The 25,167-nt window shown below is 37.6% G+C and overlaps 1 protein-coding gene across 2 annotated transcripts in view; it reads right to left on the bottom strand.

Annotated features, from left to right (window-relative positions):
• The window catches only part of KCNH7 (potassium voltage-gated channel subfamily H member 7), a 478,778-nt gene that overhangs the window by 166,207 nt on the left and 287,404 nt on the right, over positions 1-25,167 (bottom strand). For both annotated transcript variants that reach the window (XM_025404671.1, XM_025404672.1), the window contains exon 3: positions 1,842-1,994. In XM_025404671.1, the coding sequence (XP_025260456.1) occupies positions 1,842-1,994 (153 nt within the window). The remainder of the gene's footprint in view (positions 1-1,841; positions 1,995-25,167) is intronic.

Consider the following 25,167-nt stretch of genomic DNA (forward strand, 5'->3'; position numbering starts at 1 on the left):
TTTCTTAAAATTATAAAGCACACACAACTCAACTCACATGTCATTATTTCAATTAATGAGGAATGTTTGAATTAAAGGCATTCGCACAACAACCAGAGCCAGGCGTAGTGTTCACTGTTGATTTCTTTTTAATGATACCTTGGAGGTAATAGCCAGCACATTTTAACAAGAGAAAACTATGGGATGTACAAGAATTGGAAAGGAAATATAAAACAATTTATATTTTATGTGATAGAATATTTGAAAAATTCATAAAAGTCAAAGTATAAGTCACTGTAAAGTAATAATTAACTAAGATAGTTGGATGTAAATTTAATGTATTCAGAAAGAAAAGTTACTTTTATAAGAAAATACAATGGGGAAAAAAAGTCCCATTTTTAATAGCAGCAACAACAAAAGTTAAATGCCAAAGAGCAAAGTAAACAAGTGAGGAGAATTTTAAGAAATTCCTGAAAGACACAAAAATTAGACTTAGAAAATAAAAATATGTACTATATATTTTTGAATAGAATGACAATATTACAGAGACATCAGTTATCTTCAAGTTAACTTATACAATTAATGTGAATCCAATAAAAATATTAAATATTTCTTCTAGCTGTAGAAAATTTTTTTCTAAAGTTCACGTGGAAAATTAATCAAAAAATAACCTCAACCTTCTGAAAATTAATATCAAATAATAAGGAATTATGCTATATTAGTTATTTATTGTATATATAAACTGTATGATTCTGAGGGATAGATAAACCAACAGAACAGAATAGAAAATCCAGGAGTAGATTCAAGCACATATGGAAGTTTAGTGTATAATAAAGGTGGCATCTTAAATTACTGTTGAACAGATAGACTTTTTAATAAATAATGTTAGAACAATGAATGAGCCATTGAGAAAAAGATAAATTAACTGTATACCCTGCACTATACACCAAAATAAGCTTACAATGCATCAGAGATCCTAAAAAATGAAATCATACAAGTTCCGGGGAAAGGAAGTGATTTATTTAGAACCTTGGAGTGGTTAAAGCTTTTCTAATTATGTCTCAAAAATTCAGATGCAACAAAGGAAAGAGTTATAAATTTAGACACATTACCAAAAATCCCTTTAAATAAAAATTATGAAAAAGATAAAAGACACACTATTTTCTAGGTAAGCTATTTGCAGCTTACTTTACAAATTGACAGGATAGAGAAAAAAACAACCAAAATGTATAAAAGAAATGAACAGTTGATAAAGAAATGTCCTTTGTGCTTAAATATATGAACCTTACTCATAGAATAAATATAAACTAAAGCGAATTGAGGTGCTAGTTCTCACTTATGATGATGACAATTGTTGAGAAAACTGATTCTGACTCTCTTTGTCGGCATAGTTTTGGGGGAAAATGCTAATTCATGGCTGCTGGTAGTGTAAAATGGTTTAAAGCATGTAGAGGAGAATTTGACAGTACCTGAAAAGATTATATATGCATCACCCTTGACCCAGGAACCCCACTTAAAGGACCCTGAAGATACATTTGTCCAATAATATACACATGAAAATACATAAGCAGAATTTATTCTGGCATTATTTGTAATAGACAAAGTCTGAAAACAACCTAAATGTTCATCAGGTGTCAGGGGACTGGTTAAATACATTATATTACATCCAAGTTAAATGGCTTCCAGAGCAGCCAATAAATTCTGGAAGGCAAAAGGTAACATGAGCTAATGGCTTACTCATGTAAAATTATTTTACTTCAAATATAAAGATATTTTGAGAACCGAACTGATATGAAGACTGTTAAAGTGACTACAGTAGCAGAATTATCAACAGCATTGAGTACACATTGCCTTTTACTTACGGTTTACAGTTTTGATTGGTAATATTGGGTTTACCCTCTCTGGGGTGGCAGCATTTTCATCCGTCACATATTCAAAATTAATGATGAACATCATAGCCACGCCCTCTTGGTTTTTCACTGGAATTATGTGAGTGTTACAAATAAAAGTGGACCCTAAGGAGATTAAAAATGAATGTTAGTTAAAAATATGCCTTCGTTTTGAACTATCAAGTAACATTAAAATTGAAATACACTCCTAAGGAAATTTGTATCTTAAATGATCCCTGATATTAAAAAATAATTTGATCTTTTTTACTTCGTATTTTATTGCATACCATATTCATTTAAAATATATATGTTTTTCCAGAAAAACATTATAAATAAATTCAGTTACTACATTGTGGAAAAACAGAAATATCAAATTCTATTTGCTTTCACACCCATCCCTCTAATAGTTAATTTTTAAAAAGATATATTCTTTAACTTTCTAGAAATAATTCTTATCATTTTCTTATAAATTTTGATTAAATCTGAATCTCTATAAAATATAGCTGTATAAAAAATGAAAGTAACTCATGTCATCTTGATTTTAACAATTAGCAACTTACGTGCTTTTCTAATTTATTAGACATAAAATAGTAAATTATTGACTCTATCTTATATACAGTAATTCTTATATTATCTTATATTACAGTATATAAGATATACTTAATACTATCTTACATTACAGTAATTCTTTTCTGTGCAAAATTCACAACGTCTAAATTGCAATGGTTTTGTCTGTTTTTTATTCTGTTAGAAAATAAGAACAAAATTTTGTCTATATTATTGCGTTAGTAATCTTCTTCATGAGATGATATTCTTCAAGATGATATTCTTCTAAAAGCAAAATTACAGGGCTAGTAAGATACATTTCATTAGAATTATCTGGAAATGAAATAAACAAAGGTATGACTCAGTTTGCAATCAACCACCACCATCCATCTTCCAACAGAAACCTACAGGTCCAAGATACAGAGCATGTACTTGAAAAGCAGACTTCTTTTAAATCAGCTGACTGCTGACTGACTCCTTGCAGCTAACTTCTAAAATTCCTCAAAGCAGTTTCGTCACACTTTTACCCTCTGACTATGCTCTTTGGTTAAGGTAATGGAAATTTCACAGGCTTGAAATTTGTTTCAGTTCCAGCTATTTAAGTTACAAATAAAGTGTTTTTAAAATGCCAAAACTTCAGAAAGTGTTCTTAAGCATTTACAAGCTTGTCCAACCCCGTGGCCTGCGGGCTACATGTGACCCAGGACAGCTTTGAATGTGGTCCGACACAAAGTTGTAAACTTTCTTAAAACGTTGAGTTTATTTTATTTATTTATTTTAGCTCATCAGCTATCGTTACCATTAGTGTATTTTACGTATGGCCCAAGACAATTCTTCTTCTTCCAATGTGGCCCAGGGAAACCAAAAGATCGGAACCCCCTGATTTAGGAAATGCATCCATTTTGACTGCTGTTGTTTTTCACAACTAACTCTGCCACCTTGAATCTTGTGGAGAATGATGGTTCAATGTAGAGGCGGGGGCAGGTTGAGAGCAAGATTAGTCTGGCATGAAACATCAGAGAGAAATGTGAGCAAGTGCCAGGACCCCTGGAGGCTGGCGATAGGGGCCGGGCAAACAGCTGAAGGATGTTTTTGGGAGCCCTAACATCTGCAAAGGCCAGTAGATGCGAGTATTCCCAAATGGTGACCTATGTAAGCTCTAATAAAGTCAGCATAAGAAAACTCCTTTCTTCTTATCCTGCATCTTGGCTCCTGCTGCTAGAGCTGAGAACAAAAGCTATTATGGATATTGCTATAGATCGAGGACTTCAGAGGGAAGGGATTTTGAGGGTAAGCCTGTAGATCTAACAATTATTTGTAAAATTGTTTCTATGGGTAAATATGTTCTAATTTCCAAGGAATTGATCGACAAATATACTTTTAGAAGGACTCTTTGTAAGTTAGGAATGCCTATGTGCTCCTTATAATTCAGATGTGCTAGTTATAATACAAATGTGGACAGCTTCCCAAATTTGAAATGTGGATAACTTTATTTATAACTAATTTCATATTTTCTATAAATGTGGCAATGGCTTTACAGATGTTGGAAAATATGCCTTAGGAACGGCAAGCTGCACCTTCAGTCTTCAGCTTCTTCAGCTATGTCTCCAATTCATTTAATAAAATAGTTAGCTAGAGCACTTGTCATAGTTTCCATGGTAACAAACGGGATGACTTTAGTAAACAGAAAATAAGCAATTTAAGACTGTTCTAATAGAACTAAAAATAGAAGTGCTTCAGGCCAGGCATCACAGTACACACTGGTTAAACAGTCTGAGGAGATGCTAGAAATAGTCATTATGTACTTTCCTAATGAACCAAAATACATATTGATTTTACCATTTAAAATGACATTTCCTGGATCATTTAGAATATCATTGTGAATTCGCACATTTGTTATTTAAGCAGTTTCAAATTTCCAACACTTGGGGTGTACCGTTGACTATAAAAAACATAAAAAAATGCTTGAGAAATCAGGAAATAAAATATGTGGGGATAGGGATCTAATAGGTTTGTAATAGAGCAATTTTGCTTTTGGTAATATGGGACAAAATCATGTTTTTCAATACAAGTGTTTGTAAATGTACTGACTAGTCCTAAAAATCATAAAATTATAGTGCTTCGTATAAAAGTTCAGCTATCTGCATTGGCTCTAAAGCATATTAAATAAATGTAATTAATCTGGGATTTACTGCCCACTATCATTGTTTCCTGTACATTCCTATTAAGCAATATATTTCCTCTAAAGTCAACTGAAAACTCACATTCACATGCTTTTCTGTTTTAGTTGGGGGATTTAATATCTCCATCAATCTTGCATAGCCTCCTGGAAGGCAGACAATGAAAGGAGATACATGGAATTTAGAGGAAGAGAAGAATAGAATACATTTTATAGAACAAAAATATTTAGCTTGGATGATTCTACAAACTCCAACTAAGTTCTGTCAAGATACTACTTTGGTCAGGTGACATTGCCCTAAGAAATCATCACTCTGTGCTCCTAAATATTTCTCTTGAATGTAACATTGGGAACAAGAGCAATGGAAACCTAATCCAGCAAACATTAGCCAAGCAACAACAACAACAAATAATAATAATAATAATGTGGAAATAAGACTTCTAAACAAAATTAGAAATATTTCAGACCCTGTTAAATGAATCATATATTCAAATGAAATTAATAGTGTTTGTTAAGAACCAGATTATTTACAATAATATTGGCCATTATTTATAAAATTATACATGCAATTATACTAATATTGTTAGACTACGGTTCATATCCACATTTTCTCTCCTGAGTGAAAACATTTCCAAAGTGGAAAAGACTGTTTAGGAGGAATAGTGCTAATTTTAATAAAATTTTTAGAGTGTGTGATTTTTTACTGCAGCCATAGAGCAAACAAACTCAAGGTAATCTGAATGATTATGAAAAGTATACTTTATTTTATATATTGGTGGCATACACCTAGTTGCACTTTACAATAAGATGCTGGGACTTCTCCTTTTGAATTGCTTTAAAGGTGTTTTATTGTACTGTGTGTGGTTTGTGTTCACAGGGCATCTTATGTCTTTGAGGAACAGTGTAGAAGTCAATGTTACTAGGGCAGTGTGTGGTGGTTGTGGGACAGGGCAAGGTGGGGAGAGTAGGCAAGGTCAAGGGAGAAGCCAGAAGTCACTGGGGAGAAGGCCAAGGAATGGATCTGAAGCTTTTCACTACGTTAGACAGGAAGGCATTGGAGAGTTTTATCCAGGAGTTAGCATGATTTGATTTAAAACTTCCTTCACGTGTGTGTGTGATGAACAGCTTACAGAGGAGGCTAGGATGGAAGCAGGGAGGCCATTGGGAAAATACTGCAATAGCCTTGGCAAGCCATGATGGCGGTTTGGTCCAGGGTGTTGTTGTTGCAGGTGGTAATGAGGGGTCTGTTTGGGATGTTTTGAGGTAGAGCTTATAGGATTTGCTGATATATTGGATGGGACATAAGATAATGAGAGGGGTCCAAGGTGACAACAAATTTGGTAGTTGAAGAAGTAGCAGAACCATTTATTAAAATGGGGAAGACTGTGGAAGAAGGTGATTTTTGGGATTGTGTAAATCCATATGTTTTTAGCATGTTGACTTTGCAATTGTTTATTAGATATCCAAGTGGAGATGTTGAGAAGGTAGTTGGATCCAGGAGACTGAAGTTAAGTTCAGAGATTGGACCAAGCTAGGAATACAAATTTGGGAATCATTAGAGAATGGATTACACATAAGGACTGGATAAGGTCATGTAGGGAATCAGTATAGTTGAAAAACTATGTGACCTGGGTCTGGAGGCATCGTAGAATCAAAGAAGGGAAGAAAAAGAACAGCAGAGATTGGGTAGGAGCCGACGGTGAGGTGGAAAGATAGTCAAGATTGTGGTGCATTCAATAGCAAAGACATGGAATCAGCCTAAATGCCCATCAATCACACACTGGATCAAGAAAATGTGGTGCAGATACACCATGGAATATTATTCAGCCATAAAAAGGAATGAGATCAGGTCTTTTTCAGGTACATGAATAGAGTCGGAAGCCATTATCCTCAGTAAAGAAATGCAGAAATAGGAAACCAAACACTTTGTGTTCTCATATATAAATGGGAGCTGAATGATGAGAACACATAGATACATGCGGGGGAACAACACATACTAAGGCCTGTAAGAGGTGGGGGATCAGGGAGAGGGAACATCAGGCAGAAGAGCCAATGAATGCTGGGTTTAATACCTAGGGGATAGGATAATCTGTGCAGCAAACCACCATGGCACACATTTACCTATGTAACAAACTTACACATTCTGCACATGTACTCCTGAACTTAAAATAAAAATTGAAGAAAAAAAAAAAAAAAGGCTGTGGTGTATTGCATGCTAAGAGAAGAGGTATTTCAAAAGGAGGGCTTGAGTAATAGGAGGTCATGCCTTGATGGTCTTCTATGTTCTTGAAATTCAGTCTTTTGGCATTGGGAATATAGCAAATTGTTTTAAGCATGAAAGTGTGTTCAGAAGTATTTTGGTGTCCAGAGCACATAGACATGGACTGTGTATTAGTGATGTCTTAAAGAAGAGAAAAAAGTTTAAAAGATATAGGGTCTATTTATTTGACTGAAGACATAAAAGCACATTTAGAAAGATTATTCTATAACTCTTATGCAAAATCATATCACCAAAAATAAATGGGATAGACGGTCTGAATGGCCATGTGTAGTCTGTTTAGCCTGATGGATTGGGTCCCACTTACATGTGGGAGGCTTGTGACCTTCAGTAGAATACTTGCCCATTTCTCTCATTTTACCAGTCACCTGGTTAAGACTAAAGGAGCCTACTGAAAACAAAAAGGAGGAGGTTATGTGAACAAATAAAATCATTTATATAGAAGCATTATAAACAAAAAACAGCTGGCAAAAGGTTGGCAGTGTATCTGATAATACATTAGGTCTAAAGAAACATCCTTAACATAATCTCACACACACGCACACACACACACAAATACAATCACCAACATGATTAAGTTACAATAGTGAATGTATTTAGATTGTTAGATTGTTGATGTAGTTGATGCAGTAATATGGGACTAGGATGATCCTTTCAGAATTTCCAAGAGAGATTATATATATTTACCTGTCGTTTAAAAATGAAGAACTAATCTAATTAACACAAACCTGGTTGTCATATTCATGTTCTGCTGTGTGGCAATATTGACAATGACTGAGATGCCAACAGTGTGAATAATTTATTTTCAATTACTTCTTAATTAAAGTAATTTTAAACATTCAGAGAAGGGGAAGGTAGTGATATTGAGCAGTAAATTTCTTGGATGTGCAGCTCTGTGTAGCCCCTAGAATTGGACAGACGTGGCTCTACTATTATTTAGTGAATGATTTTGGACAAATTACTTAGTCCTTCCAAGACTCAGATTCCTCATCTATAAAATAAGGAAGGGAGGAGAGAGAGTGTCCTATTTAACACTGTGGGGAAGGTGAAATCAGATAATACATGTAAAGTAGTTAGCAAGGAGCCTGGCATAGAAGATGTTAGCAATAAGTGACTGTTAGTATTATCAACTTGAATGAGAAAAATCAATTTCTCAATTTGAAAGAGTGAGTAAACTTCCTGCAAATATTCAATGATGCAGTTGAGTCATTCAGCCCTTTAGGTGCTTGAGATGAACTCATCAGATTAATTCTCTTGTCCAGATGATAAGGTATATCAAGTAGATTTTTGAATGGCAGTGAGGACATAGTAGGGGGAAGGCCCTTTTATCTTGTAATATCTAAAATATGCCTCCTTTTCACCTTTGCAGTGATGAGGCCTTTGGTTTATTTATTGTATTTCTTTTATCCCTGTGGATTGTCACACTGCCTTTAAAAAGTACAGTGTACACCAAGTAACATTTATGACAGAACTTAGCTTCTTTCAGCAAGCTCCATAGTCCATGGAATTTGGTATGCAGTAGAAATGTGTGAAACAATCTTTATTTCTGGACTGGCCTAGGTACCAGGATTAGCATTTGAAAGCACATTTTAAGAAAAAAAGGTAATGCCAACAGCTAACATTTATTGTGTGCCAGCCACTGTTATGAGAGCTATACATGCTTTAATATTATTTATATCCTCACAAAAATGGCAATAGTACCATTATCATCCCCATTATGCAATGGTAAAGTGACCCATGCATGTTGTCCCTTGGTCTTGGGACACTGTGTGCCCTTTCTGTTTTGGGACAGAATGTTTGGGTTCCAATTCCTTCATTAAGCCAAGACTCTGAATTCCATGACTTTTAAATAAGGTGTATTCTAAGAGATTTTTTATGTTTTATAAGCAATGACTTGATAATTAGAACTCTTCCCACTTCTTTCTCGCAATCTTGTCCATTTTCGCCCCACTGCACTCCTAACTTAGGCATAATTCCCTTCTCCTGCCAACTGGGAGGTAGCAAGACACTATCTATTTGCCCAGCCTGTCTCCAGCCCGACATTTCATTTTAATCTATTCAGTCATACATTGGCTCATGATCGCTTTCCTTCTACCCTCCCTTTCATCGGCTTAGGGCTTTTTAAGAATAAAGGAATTAAAGTATTTAAGAATACTTTGCTTCCTGGATCTCTACATATTATTATTACTACAATTATTAACAACCACGTAATTAAATCATTTTCTCAACTAAGTAGCAGAAGCAAGGTTTGAACTCAGACCTATCCTGTGTTCACTCTTTACCTTGCATCAGTGTTACCCAAAGAGTGAGCTGTTAACAGATGTTACTAGAAACGGCTTGCTGTAATTAACCCAATTTAGGAAATGTCCTTCTCTAGGAGATGCTCAGCTCACATTAGTGTAATAGAGGTTTTGAGAAATTCTGCAAAAACAAGTAAATATACTTTGTCCAATGCAGCGTTTTCTAAGTTTATTTGACTCTGAAGCCCTATTTTAGAGAAGTCTGTGATAACATCTAGCTCCTTGGAATGTCATTGGGAAACACTGAGTTGCATCCTGCTCCTTCCCTATTTCAAAGACACCCTTCTGAGAGGGAGGAAAGTAAATATCATAGGTCACCCAGGTCACCCAAGGAGAGGGAGTAACTACAGGGAACAAAGTGCTGGGCCACGAGAGGAAAGGGAATGGCAAAGGCCACTGTCACCTATTGGATATATTTGCTTGATATTGGCTCTGGTCTGAGATCTCAGGAATCTAGTTAAAATAGTATTGTCATATTTGATTATATATCTTGAAGCAATGATTTCCTCATAAGCTTGTTCTAAGTTAAAAGATTATTGCTAAATAAAATATGATAGAGTTTTTCACATCTCAGGACCAATTCATACTGCTTGACAGAGATCAGGTTTTATAACATAAAAAACCTAATTCAATACTCTATTAATATTCTGCACCAGAAATTTTATAAGATAACTCTGACGTAACCAAGGAAATATTTTTGACTGTATTTCCTCAGGAGTTGTTCCCCTTCCCTTTCAAAATATGGATATATGTGAATTTCTAATAAATTGTTGACTATCGCCCATCTCATTGACACATTCTCTCTTAACATTTATGCTCGGGTGCTAGGGTCTTTTCATACTTATGAATTTGATTGTTGAGAAAAGAAAGTTCAGCTCTGTTTTATATTTGATAAACAGTGGATAAATTATTTGGTGATTTAAATCAGGAAGAACTCTCACACATTTTTGATGCATAAATCAGAGGCAGTCTCTTAAGATGCCTTATGGTGCTTACCCACTTCTCAGCTCTGGTTATTATTTAATTTTGGAATTTTGTGGATTGAATTAGTGTATTGGGAAATACAAGTGTTAAAATAAGCTGAAGCTGATTTACAGTGCTGCACTCAATCTCCAGGCAAACCAAGTCTACATTTATAATCAGGAAGTTTGGGTACATTTGTGACAATTTTTAATTATTTTTGTTTTTTCATGCCCAAGCAAATATTTAGTCATTTGGTCCAATTTTTTTTTTCACCAGACATATTTATGTTATCAAACCTCAAATGCATTTAGAGCAGGTCCACCCCACTAAACTGCCATTTGTTCGGTCAAATTGCTTTAACACAACACTGAACTGACTAAGCTTACTCAGAATATGAGCAAATCTGCATACTGCCATAGTAAGTGCACATGATTGTGAAGCTCAAGCCACAGTGAGAATCCTGGGGACAGCCACTCATTGTGTAGATGTCATTTCTAACTGAGGCTGTGCATGGCAACATTTCTGGTGTGCTCAGGATGTCCGTATGACTGTCGAAAGGAACCATACACTGTGCTCTATGTTTATAGCTTTGGAGCAGGGAGTTACAAATAATGTGAGCCAATTTCATAGCTTAGAATGAGTAAAATACATTGTAGATTAATAAAATTTAACAAGAATGGGTTAGGTACCTACTGTGTACAAGGTACTGTACCAGAAATTGTAGGAGTTACAAACATGACTAAAAACAGGGATCTTTTTTTTTTTTTTAAAAAAGAGGCCACTCATGGGGGTGTGATGGAGTGTCTGAAGAAAGCACAAGTAATGCCTCTCAGGGATATAAAAGGTTTTGTGAGGGAAGCTGTGTTAGTCCATTCTCACCCTGCTATAAAGATAATATCTGAGACCGGGCAATTTATAAACAAAGGAGGTTTCATTGACTCGCAGTTCTGCATGGCTGGGGAGGCCTCAGGAAACTTACAATCTTGGTGGAAGGGGAAGCAGGCATGTCTTACGTGGCAGCAGTTGAGAAAGCGCATGTGTCAGTGCAGGAAAACTACCATTGATAAAACCATCAGATCTTGTGAGAATTCACTTACTCTCATGAGACCAGCATGGGGAGCATGGGGGAAACCATCCACATAATCCAATCTCTTCCCACCAGGTCTCTCACTGGGGATTACAATTCAAAGCCTAACCATATCAGTATCATAGTTTAAAGCTGGGTCTGATATGATTGTGATAGGTAGAAATTAGGAGGAGAGGCATCTCGGGCTGAAGGAGAGCTTGAGCAATGTGGAAACACAGTGACTCCAGGGCAGTGTGAGTGGTGTGTGGCCCTTTTTCAAGACAACTAATTTTATTGCTCCCATGCCCAGTACATCTGATTTTGATAACAGCTAACTTTTATTAAACAATTGTTCTATGCCAGTTATTATGCTGTGTTCTTTACATTCTTTGTCTTATGTAATCCTCAAAAGAACCCTAAGGAAGTACATCCACTAAATATCCCCATTTTATAGAAGTGGAACTTGAGACATGAAAAAAATAAGTAACTTCCCCCAAGTCACATAGCTAGTCTGTAGGAGAGTCAGGATTCTGACCTAGATGGTCTAATGCATGCCAAGGTCTTTGTATAACAGAGGGAAGCCTTCATTTATACCTATTAATAGGTGATGTGAGTGACCTAAGTCACACAAAGCTCTATATTGTCCCAGGGTTCAACTTCTGCACATATCTTCAGGATTCTCTACTGCAGCCAACACAGGAAAAGGCATGTTTTAAAACAACAAACAAATTATTAAAGGTGGCTCAGACCTCTTGTAAGAGTCCACTGCAATAGATACAGAGATCTTAGTGGGGTACAGATTAGGCTCTTTAGGTATGTCAGGCACAAGAGTGATGATATAGAAGCAGAAAAAGGTGAAAGTAAAGGTATGTTTTTCCTAGGTATTTTAGCCCTCTCCTCTTCTCACAAAAGTTCATATTCTGTTGGACTATTTTAACTTGGGATTTTTTTTTTTTATGCCTATACTATTTTTACAGAAGAATAAACGGGTACAAACGATATTCTGGAAAATTAGTGAGAATAGGGCTTTTTCTTCCTGTTGGCAGTGTCATGTTTAGCATTGTCCAGCTTTAGTGGGGAACACCCTTCTCCCAGGCTTGGACACCAGGCCTTGCAGCATATAGCTGCTACAGATCCCTGCTCCCTAAGGCTGCCAGAGGCAGGAACCTGCAGCAGATACTTGATGGCAGGGATTGCTTTGCAGTGGCTCCTCTTGCCCCAGATGTGTTCTTCCAAAGGTGGTTACAGAAGGGAGAGATGTTTCATTTCAAATTTCCCCAGGCTACATTTACTGTTGTGTCTTACCCATATTAGGCTTCAGGACCTAACTTAGTACCTTTTCAAGGTAACAGGGTAATGACTGCTATTGTCTGGTTCTACACTGAGACCACAGAGAAGGATGAAGGATGAGGATGATGTAATTTGTTCACCCAGCAGCATACATTTATCTGAGTGATAGGTTGTTCCCTGTGTCCATGAGAGGCTGTGTAACGTAGAGGTTAAGCTTAAAGCCTGCTTTAATTGCCAGGAGTTAATTCCTGGGTCTGCCATTTCCCATTGTTTCGTTTTGGAAGAAGTTACTTAACTGCTCTGACACCTTAATTTCCCTATGTGTAAAATGAACATGATAGTGTTACCCACAATAACCCACAGTTACTGTGATGATTAAATAAGCCAGTATCTGTAAAAAGCTTAAAACATTGCCTTGTATATTGAAAAAGTATGAGTTATTATGATCATAAAGAAAATGTCAGAGTAAGTTTGAGTTCTGTAGCCAATAAGTTATTTACTGAAAGATAGGGCCCAATATTGATTAACTGGGGAGTGGGGAAAATGTGCTTGTGGTATAACCATTTCCCTTGTGAACATCTGGCTGTCTACCTTATTCTCCTTGTTTCTGGTCCTATTAGCCTGTAGCTACAGTTACCTCCCAAGACCTTGCCTCTAGTTCTGAACTTTTACCAAGTCTTACCCCTTATGAAAATTTACCAGTCCATACATTTATCCAAGAGTCTTGCTTAAGCACTTCCTGACTTCAGAGATGCTTGAGGCTTAATTTTAAGATAAGAGAATAAATCTCAGCTCCAACTTTGGAATTTTTTTTACAGACAATCTCTATGCTCCTCTGGCTTTACCCATAACTAGAAATATGTTGGATATAAAAGCTGGGGTTAATTCCATCAGTTGAAGGTTAAGCCGTTAACTTCTCTAAACAGGAACTTTCATCAAAACACCAATGGTTCCTTCTTTTTGCCTGATGACTTTGAAGCTGATCATTGAATGTGTCAACATGTTACCTCTCTTAGGTAAATTAAGTCCACTTAATAAGCACTTTCTGAGATAAAGTCCTATATCAGAAAAGTTTCTCTGAAGATGGAAATTTCAGGCACTATGGTAAGCCACTGGGAGAGACGTTTTGATGTCAGTGGAGACTTTTTATAATCCCTCAAATAGTACAGAAGAACTGAAAAAAATAGAATGAACACACTGATAAGATTATAACAGACAGTATAAAACCATTAACAAAGCTGGCCTATCATGGATTATATTTGAAAAGAAAGAGATTAAAAGTTAATAAGATAATAATTAATTTCCTAGATTCATTTTCCTTACTGTTGTTATAAATTGCTAGAGATTAATAAAGCAGATAATATTATAGTATCAATGCTTATAAGAACAAGGGAGGAGATAATATTTGGTTATCTTGTAACATCACTAGGAAAACATAGTAAGAAGGCCATGTACCCACATTTCAGTTGACAGGAAGAGATTGAATTTGTTTCATCGATAATATTTTAGATGCTGCTGCTTCTCAGAATTGCACCTAAGAAACAACAAATATTCAGAGTCTCTGCATGGAGTATATGGAAGGCTTCCCAGAGAGGTGAAATCAAGTTGCATCTTAATGGGAAATGCATAGATATTTTCAAACTAATTTCAGAGGCCATAGTGGTGTGGAATTCTTGGCAAAATATAGAGACATCAAATGGTATTTTGGAGCCTAACTTAAGGAAAAATAATTGAACCAACACAAATATTTGGGATATGCAACTCCTAAGCCACAACCTCTCTAGGAAAGAATTGAGATGGTGGTATAAATGGTAACATATTTCTGCTGCATTTCCTCAGTTTGCCCTTCTATGTTCACTGTCTATCCTTCTTTTCCTGCTTAGAATAGAGAGAAGGTGCTGGATGGATTTCCTTATTTTCCTGGCTTCCTGTTGGGTTTCAAGCAGTGGAGATTTCCAGCAAAAAACTGGAGAAGGAGAGCCATGTTGGAGTATTTATTCCCCAGATTCAAACCTTATGGGGTTGCAGTGGTTGGTTTCATCTTTCACTGAAGTTTGTAGATACTGTCAACCCTCAGCATATAGCTGTCTCAGGGTTCCAGCATAGTCATTCATTTCTGCTGCTTGCCCCTGGTGACTCTATACTATTAGTAGCCCTGGGCCACGGCACCATTCATTTAAGTGTTTCTCTTAAACACTATCTGAGTTCTTGTGAATAGTTCTGTCATTACCTCTCCTCAAATGAGCAAATTTGAGTGTTTCAAAATGTTTGAATCCTGAGTCATACAGGATAAAATTATTTGCCAGACAAAGACAGTAAATGGAATTTTGGTAAGCAGGCATTCCGTATTTAAAGAATAAAAATGTGGCAAAATACTATGATAATGAGAATCAGCTGAATATGGTAGACAAAGCAAAAATAACCTACAAAATTAGGCTAGATTAATAATAATAATAAGGCACTACATTTGTCTCTATAGAGATTGGCAGAAATATTAATCAGGACAAAAATGTTGGTGTCAGATATTTGGAGAAGATAAATGACTTTCCAAGACTAAATTCCCTTAGAACTTCAAGGGGGATAAAATATAATAGATTTAGTTCTGTGTGGGATTTAGTTCTGTGTGGTGGTCAAAAGAATGACAAATTATTATTAAGGGTAATTTGCCAAGATCAAATTCAACATTTTAGTGAAAGTGAGGGCAACTAAAAGATGTTCATCAGAAGGAAAGTTCTTAATGACAGAAAGTAAAACAAAGCAACAGCAAAAACTGACAGAGGGGCTTAAAACATTTTTAAAAACATTACTCAATATTCCAGGGGAACCCTCAAAGTCATTTAAAAGCACCACAATGTGTTTACAAGAAAATAACTTGGGGGGGCGGAGCAAGATGGCTGAATAGGAACAGCTCCAGTCTCCAACTCCCAACGCCAGCGACACAGAAGACTGGTGATTTCTGCATTTTCAACTGAGGTACTGGGTTCATCTCACTGGGGAGTGCCGGACGATTGGTGCTGGTCAGCTGCTGCAGCCCGACCAGTGAGAGCTGAAGCAGGGCGAGGCATCGCCTCACCTGAGAAGCGCAAGGGGGAAGGGAATCCCTTTTCCTAGCCAGGGGAACTGAGACACACAACACCTGGAAAATCGGGTAACTCCCACCCCAATACTGCGCTTTAAGCAAACAGGCACACCAGGAGATCATATCCCACACCTGGCCAGGAGGGTCCCACGCCCACGGAGCCTCCCTCATTGCTAGCACAGCAGTCTGTGATCTACGGGCAAGGCAGCAGCGAGGCTGGGGGAGGGGCGCCCGCCATTGCTGAGGCTTAAGTAGGTAAACAAAGCTGCTGGGAAGCTCCAACTGGGTGGAGCTCACAGCAGCTCAAGGAAACCTGCCTGTCTCTGTAGACTCCACCTCTGGGGACAGGGCACAGCTACACAACAACAACAACAACAAAAAAAAAGCAGCAGAAACCTCTGCAGACGCAAACGACTCTGTCTGACAGCTTTGAAGAGAGCAGTGGATCTCCCAACACAGAGGTTGAGATCTGAGAAGGGACAGACTGCCTGCTCAAGTAGGTCCCTGACCCCTGAGTAGCCTAACTGGGAGACATCCCCCACTAGGGGCAGTCTGACACCCCACACCTCACAGGGTGGAGTACACCCCTGAGAGGAAGCTTCCAAAGCAAGAATCAGACAGGTACACTCGCTGTTCAGAAATATTCTATCTTCTGCAGCCTCTGCTGCTGATACCCAGGCAAACAGGGTCTGGAGTGGACCTCAAGCAATCTCCAACAGACCTACAGCTGAGGGTCCTGACTGTTAGAAGGAAAACTATCAAACAGGAAGGACACCTACACCAAAACCCCATCAGTACATCACCATCATCAAAGACCAGAGGCAGATAAAACCACAAAGATGGGGAAAAAGCAGGGCAGAAAAGCTGGAAATTCAAAAAATAAGAGCACATCTCCCCCGGCAAAGGAGCGCAGCTCATCGCCAGCAACGGATCAAAGCTGGACGGAGAATGACTTTGACGAGATGAGAGAAGAAGGCTTCAGTCCATCAAATTTCTCAGAGCTAAAGGAGGAACTACGTACCCAGCGCAAAGAAACTAAAAATCTTGAAAAAAAAGTGGAAGAATTGACGGCTAGAGTAATTAATGCAGAGAAGGTCATAAACGAAATGAAAGAGATGAAAACCATGACACGAGAAATACGTGACAAATGCACAAGCTTCAGTAACCGACTCGATCAACTGGAAGAAAGAGTATCAGCGATTGAGGATCAAATGAATGAAATGAAGCGAGAAGAGAAACCAAAAGAAAAAAGAAGAAAAAGAAATGAACAAAGCCTGCAAGAAGTATGGGATTATGTAAAAAGACCAAATCTACGTCTGATTGGGGTGCCTGAAAATGAGGGGGAAAATGGAACCAAGTTGGAAAACACTCTTCAGGATATCATCCAGGAGAACTTCCCCAACCTAGTAGGACAGGCCAACATTCAAATCCAGGAAATACAGAGAACGCCACAAAGATACTCCTCGAGAAGAGCAACTCCAAGACACATAATTGCCAGATTCACCAAAGTTGAAATGAAGGAAAAAATCTTAAGGGCAGCCAGAGAGAAAGGTCGGGTTACCCACAAAGGGAAGCCCATCAGACTCACAGCAGATCTCTCGGCAGAAACTCTCCAAGCCAGAAGAGAGTGGGGGCCAATATTCAACATTCTTAAAGAAAAGAATTTTAAACCCAGAATTTCATATCCAGCCAAACTAAGTTTCATAAGTGAAGGAGAAATAAAATCCTTTACAGATAAGCAAATGCTTAGAGATTTTGTCACCACCAGGCCTGCCTTACAAGAGACCCTGAAGGAAGCACTCAACATGGAAAGGAACAATCGGTACCAGCCATTGCAAAAACATGCCAAAATGTAAAGACCATCGAGGCTAGGAAGAAACTGCATCAACTAATGAGCAAAATAACCAGTTAATATCATAATGGCAGGATCAAGTTCACACATAACAATCTTAGCCTTAAATGTAAATGGACTAAATGCTCCAATTAAAAGACACAGACTGGCAAACTGGATAAAGAGTCAAGACCCATCAGTCTGCTGTATTCAGGAGACCCATCTCACACGCAGAGACATACATAGGCTCAAAATAAAGGGATGGAGGAAGATTTACCAAGCAAATGGAGAACAAAAAAAAGCAGGGGTTGCAATACTAGTCTCTGATAAAACAGACTTTAAACCATCAAAGATCAAAAGAGACAAAGAAGGCCATTACATAATGGTAAAGGGATCAATTCAACAGGAAGAGCTAACTATCCTAAATATATATGCACCCAATACAGGAGCACCCAGATTCATAAAGCAAGTCCTTAGAGACTTACAAAGAGACTTAGACTCCCATACAATAATAATGGGAGACTTCAACACTCCACTGTCAACATTAGACAGATCAACAAGACAGAAAGTTAACAAGGATATCCAGGAATTGAACTCATCTCTGCAGCAAGCACACCTAATAGACATCTATAGAACTCTCCACCCCAAATCAACAGAATATACATTCTTCTCAGCACCACATCGTACTTACTCCAAAATTGACCATATAATTGGAAGTAAAGCACTCCTCAGCAAATGTACAAGAACAGAAATTATAACAAACTGTCTCTCAGACCACAGTGCAATCAAACTAGAACTCAGGACTAAGAAACTCAATCAAAACCGCTCAACTACATGGAAACTGAACAACCTGCTCCTGAATGACTACTGGGTACATAACGAAATGAAGGCAGAAATAAAGATGTTCTTTGAAACCAATGAGAACAAAGATACATCATACCAGAATCTCTGGGACACATTTAAAGCAGTGTGTAGAGGGAAATTCATAGCACTAAATGCCCACAAGAGAAAGCAGGAAAGATCAAAAATTGACACTCTAACATCGCAATTAAAAGAACTAGAGAAGCAAGAGCAAACACATTCGAAAGCTAGCAGAAGGCAAGAAATAACTAAGATCAGAGCAGAACTGAAGGAGATAGAGACACAAAAAACCCTCCAAAAAATCAATGAATCCAGGAGTTGGTTTTTTGAAAAGATCAACAAAATTGACAGACCACTAGCAAGACTAATAAAGAAGAAAAGAGAGAAGAATCAAATCGACGCAATTAAAAATGATAAAGGGGATATCACCACCGACCCCACAGAAATACAAACTACCATCAGAGAATACTATAAACACCTCTACGCAAATAAACTGGAAAACCTAGAAGAAATGGATAATTTCCTGGACACTTACACTCTTCCAAGACTAAACCAGGAAGAAGTTGAATCCCTGAATAGACCAATAGTAGGCTCTGAAATTGAGGCAATAATTAATAGCCTACCAACCAAAAAAAGTCCAGGACCAGATGGATTCACAGCTGAATTCTACCAGAGGTATAAGGAGGAGTTGGTACCATTCCTTCTGAAACTATTCCAATCAATAGAAAAAGAGGGAATCCTCCCTAACTCATTTTATGAGGCCAACATCATCCTGATACCAAAGCCTGGCAGAGACACAACAAAAAAAGAGAATTTTAGACCAATATCCCTGATGAACATCGATGCAAAAATCCTCAATAAAATACTGGCAAACCGGATTCAACAACACATCAAAAAGCTTATCCACCATGATCAAGTGGGCTTCATCCCTGGGATGCAAGGCTGGTTCAACATTCGCAAATCAATAAACATAATCCAGCATATAAACAGAACCAAAGACAAGAACCACATGATTATCTCAATAGATGCAGAAAAGGCTTTTGACAAAATTCAACAGCCCTTCATGCTAAAAACGCTCAATAAATTCGGTATTGATGGAACGTACCTCAAAATAATAAGAGCTATTTATGACAAACCCACAGCCAACATCATACTGAATGGGCAAAAACTGGAAAAATTCCCTTTGAAAACTGGCACAAGACAGGGATGCCCTCTCTCACCACTCCTATTCAACATAGTGTTGGAAGTTCTGGCTAGGGCAATTAGGCAAGAGAAAGAAATCAGGGGTATTCAGTTAGGAAAAGAAGAAGTCAAATTGTCCCTGTTTGCAGATGACATGATTGTATATTTAGAAAACCCCATTGTCTCAGCCCAAAATCTCCTTAAGCTGATAAGCAACTTCAGCAAAGTCTCAGGATACAAAATTAATGTGCAAAAATCACAAGCATTCTTATACACCAATAACAGACAAACACAGAGCCAAATCATGAATGAACTTCCATTCACAATTGCTTCAAAGAGAATAAAATACCTAGGAATCCAACTTACAAGGGATGTAAAGGACCTCTTCAAGGAGAACTACAAACCACTGCTCAGTGAAATAAAAGAGGACACAAACAAATGGAAGAACATACCATGCTCATGGATAGGAAGAATCAATATCGTGAAAATGGCCATACTGCCCAAGGTAATTTATAGATTCAATGCCATCCCCATCAAGCTACCAATGAGTTTCTTCACAGAATTGGAAAAAACTGCTTTAAAGTTCATATGGAACCAAAAAAGAGCCCGCATCTCCAAGACAATCCTAAGTCAAAAGAACAAAGCTGGAGGCATCACGCTACCTGACTTCAAACTATACTACAAGGCTACAGTAACCAAAACAGCATGGTACTGGTACCAAAACAGAGATATAGACCAATGGAACAGAACAGAGTCCTCAGAAATAATACCACACATCTACAGCCATCTGATCTTTGACAAACCTGAGAGAAACAAGAAATGGGGAAAGGATTCCCTATTTAATAAATGGTGCTGGGAAAATTGGCTAGCCATAAGTAGAAAGCTGAAACTGGATCCTTTCCTTACTCCTTATACGAAAATTAATTCAAGATGGATTAGAGACTTAAATGTTAGACCTAATACCATAAAAATCCTAGAGGAAAACCTAGGTAGTACCATTCAGGACATAGGCATGGGCAAAGACTTCATGTCTAAAACACCAAAAGCAACGGCAGCAAAAGCTAAAATTGACAAATGGGATCTAATTAAACTAAAGAGCTTCTGCACAGCAAAAGAAACTACCATCAGAGTGAACAGGCAACCTACAGAATGGGAGAAAATTTTTGCAATCTACTCATCTGACAAAGGGCTAATATCCAGAACCTACAAAGAACTCCAACAAATTTACAAGAAAAAAACAAACAACCCCATCAAAAAGTGGGCAAAGGATATGAACAGACATTTCTCAAAAGAAGACATTCATACAGCCAACAGACATATGAAAAAATGCTCATCATCACTGGCCATCAGAGAAATGCAAATCAAAACCACAATGAGATACCATCTCACACCAGTTAGAATGGCGATCATTCAAAAGTCAGGAAACAACAGGTGCTGGAGAGGATGTGGAGAAATAGGAACACTTTTACACTGTTGGTGGGATTGTAAACTAGTTCAACCATTATGGAAAACAGTATGGCGATTCCTCAAGGATCTAGAACTAGATGTACCATATGACCCAGCCATCCCATTACTGGGGATATACCCAAAGGATTATAAATTATGCTGCTATAAAGACACATGCACACGTATGTTTATTGCGGCACTATTCACAATAGCAAAGACTTGGAATCAACCCAAATGTCCATCAGTGACAGATTGGATTAAGAAAATGTGGCACATATACACCATGGAATACTATGCAGCCATAAAAAAGGATGAGTTTGCGTCCTTTGTAGGGACATGGATGCAGCTGGAAACCATCATTCTTAGCAAACTATCACAAGAACAGAAAACCAAACACCGCATGTTCTCACTCATAGGTGGGAACTGAACAATGAGATCACCTGGACTCAGGAAGGGGAACATCACACACCGGGGCCTATCATGGGGAGGGGGGAGGGGGGAGGGATTGCATTGGGAGTTATACCTGATGTAAATGACGAGTTGATGGGTGCAGCAGACCAACATGGCACAAGTATACATATGTAACAAACCTGCACGTTATGCACATGTACCCTACAACTTAAAGTATAATAATAATAAATAAATTTAAAAAAAATAAATAAAAAAAAATAAAATAAAGATAAGAGCTCCATAACCAGAAAAAAAAAAAAAAAAAAAAAAAAGAAAATAACTTGCCCACAAATCTTGCACAATCAAGTGACAAAACTATATTCATGAATGAAAAAAACAAGCAGTAATTTAGGGCTTTTGCTTTTTTTCAAAATGAAGAAATTGTGAAAGAGAATTGGAAAACCTAGCAAGAGTTTAAGTTCAGTTGTAAAGTAAAAACAAAGCCCAGAATAATTTGAGGGGCGCTTGAATTTCTAAGCCATTAATTAAAATTAGAAATTATTCAAATAATAAAAAAATACTAGAGAAGGTGAACTAGGGAACCAATTTGATCACATTACTGAGAATATACTAAGGGAAAAAGAGGAAATTCAGCTAAAAATTATTCTACTAGATATAGGTGAGTTTTTGAACCGAGCTATATAAGCAGAATGTATTGCATGTATTGGACAAAAACATTATAAATAAATCACCTGCCATAATCAATAGTTAAAGTACTCAAGGTATAGTGTGGGTGCCCCAAGTATGTAACATATTATTTTAATGATCAATTTGTGGGTCCATGTGATTCCCATAATAAGCATTTAAGAGAGAAAGGATTATAATAGTACTTCAATTCCAGGCAAGCTGTTGGCATTGGTGATAAATTGTGAGGGTTGTATAGCCCATTGAGAATAATGTATTGGTGGAAAGGTAACATTTTTCTGTAATGCAAAACCTGGTCTGACTGCTCTATTGGAGATTTTTTTTTTTTTTTTTGCATTTAAATACAAACCAAGCAGAACCAAAATGGAAAGAAAATAGAAATAAAGGACAGAAATTGTTAGTTGATGACTCTGGTCCTACCATTGTGGTAAGAATGTTAATACACTCATTAGACAATGATGATGTTCTAGGGGGTAGCAATCATTGTCCCAATTTTACAGTGGAAATGGACTAAGAGGGCTCCATAAAGACCTTGTTTACTGGCTCTGGTCTAATGGCTAGTAACTGAAATTCTGACAGTTGCCCAGATATATCTGGTTCTTAGTACTCTGTTTATTTTACCAGTTTTTTAGACTTTTTGAAAAATTTTAATAGATATTTATCAGAAGTTTTAGAAGGCTTTAAACATTGAATGACAGTTCAATTGGATAGTTTTACAAAGATAAGGAGCCAAATGAAATATAATAACAAAAAAAGATAGGAAAATCAGACATTTCTCTGGCTAGCAATCACTAACAGTATTTGCCAGGCAAAATTCTAAGATGGTCCTGAAGATTTCATTCCTCTGTCATACAGATTCTGAATAATTCCAGTGGCTGCGAAAATGAAAGACTTAGACTCCCACAAGTAGTTTATGTTATATGGCACAGTTTACTTTAAGAAAGGGAGATTATCCAGGTGTGCTTACTAGAATCACAGGAGACTTTTAAAAGTAGAGATTTTTCTCTTGCTGGTCACAGAAGAGGAAGTCAAAGGTGTTCCTGCTGGCCTGGAAGAAAGCAAACATTCACGTTTGAGCAGCTGATGAGAAGGGAAGCCCCTGGGCACTGAAAGTAGTGATGAATAAACAGCCAGGAGGAAAGTGGGGACACAGTCTTATGACCATGGAAAATAGATTCTGCCATTAACCAGTGTGTTTGGAAGAGGACCTGAGTCCAGATGAGAACCACAGCTACAGAGTCACAACTTGATTTCAGCCTTGTAATACCCTGAGCAGAAAACCCAGCCACACCCGGCCCAGACTTCTGACCTGCAGAACTATGACTGATAAATGGTGTTGTTTAAAACTGCTAATTTGTGGTATTTTATCATTCAGCAATAGGAGAGTAACACACAGCAAAAGCTACTTCTGGAATTTTTCTTATCCTTTATTTTACAAAAGTCCAGGCAACTGAATGGTAAAATGATAGGAAGTTTGTGCATATAGTGAAAGTTTGATCTGTGGGAAGTACAGTGCGTGGAAATTGAGTTATGCTGACTGTATGAACTGGTAGATGTTTCAGTGGGGGCAGTAAGCAAGGCATTCAAGGAAGAAAATATAGCTGACATTGAAGATGTGGTCTCAACCAGCAGTTATGATTCACCAAAGAGCCACAGGGGGCACTTTCATCATTCCCTGTAGACATTAGCATAACATGCTACTGTTCGAAAGACAAAAACAAGTATCATTCCAGCACTTTGGAAGGCCGAGGTGGGCGGATCATGAGGTCAGGAGATCGAGACCATCCTGGCTAACGTGGTGAAACCCCGTCTCTACTAAAAAATACAAAAAAAAAAAAAAAAATTAGCTGGGCGTGGTGGCGGGCGCCTGTAGTCCCAGCTACTTGGGAGGCTGAGGCAGGTGAATGGCGTGAACCCAGGAGGCAGAGCTTGCAGTGAGCCAAGATTGTGCCACTGCACTCCAGCCTGGGTGACAGAGCGAGACTCCATCTCAAAAAAAAAGAAAATAAAAAAAAGTCTGAGCATTGTCAGGAAAGGTGTTGAAAACTCACTAGAAACAAAAGGTTTGTGGAAAATATGAATATTGTTAATTGTCTCCAAAGATAATGTAAATAGTTATCCTTCTTAACCAGACATCAGGAAATACATAAGTGATAGACAGGGTCCCCACATGAGCAACTAAAATGATCAATAGGTCAAACAGTCTTAGGTAATACATTTCACAAATATGTCCTTTATTTAAAGAATTGAATATTGAGTTATAAACAATAAAATGACTAAGTAGAAGGTCTATTGGCAACAATCTTAGAATCTGGTTATCTGAGAAATGTTTCTTCTTTCACTTTTCTGACATTTCCTCCCATGCCTGGATCAATTCAGTTGCTCATGCAACAGTAGCATGTTAAGCTAATGTTTACAGGGAACAATGAAAATGATCCCTGTGGTTTTTTAATGAATCATACCTGCTAGTTGAAACCCATTCATCATCTCACAAATACCATCTGCCCATGCCTCTGGCGAGAAAGTGTGAATTACTCGGTTGGTAAAATCAAGGCAACATATTGGGCATGCTTGACTCATCTCCTTTACACTTCTTAAGAGTAAGCCTGACCAAAGAGAACACCTTTTCTACTCTGCAAACAGAATATATAAACCTGTATCATTCTGGAAAATATAAACCACAAACTCTATCATAGCATTTTTTTAAGTAATAAAGGTGAAAATTTGCTCCGAAAAAAGTTGTCCTATTTTTTTTTTTTTTTTTTTAATTACCAGCTAGTTTAAAGCCTGGTATATTTAAAGCTTGAAGGTTAGAAAATCAAATGGATTGGCAGGGCTACATTCCTTCTGGAGGCCCTAAGAGTGAATTCATTTCCTTGCCTTTTCTAGCTTCTAGAGGCCACCTGCAGTTTTTTGTTCATGGTCCCTTCCTCCGCCTTCAAGCAAGCAATGTAGCATCTTTAAATCTGTCTCTCTGACTATGAGCCCCTCTTCTGTCATCACATCTCCTTCCCTCCCTCTTCTTCTGGGTCACATCCCCTTCATTGACTGTGCCCTCCTACCTCCCTTTCATAACGACCCTATGATTACATTGGGCCCATATGTGTAAATCAGTACAGTCTCCCCATCTCAGGATCCTTAACTTAACCACATCTTCAGAGTCCCTTTTGCTATGTAAGGTAA

The sequence above is a fragment of the Theropithecus gelada genome, chromosome 12, assembly GCF_003255815.1.
Source record: "Theropithecus gelada isolate Dixy chromosome 12, Tgel_1.0, whole genome shotgun sequence".
Lineage (NCBI taxonomy): Eukaryota > Metazoa > Chordata > Mammalia > Primates > Cercopithecidae > Theropithecus > Theropithecus gelada.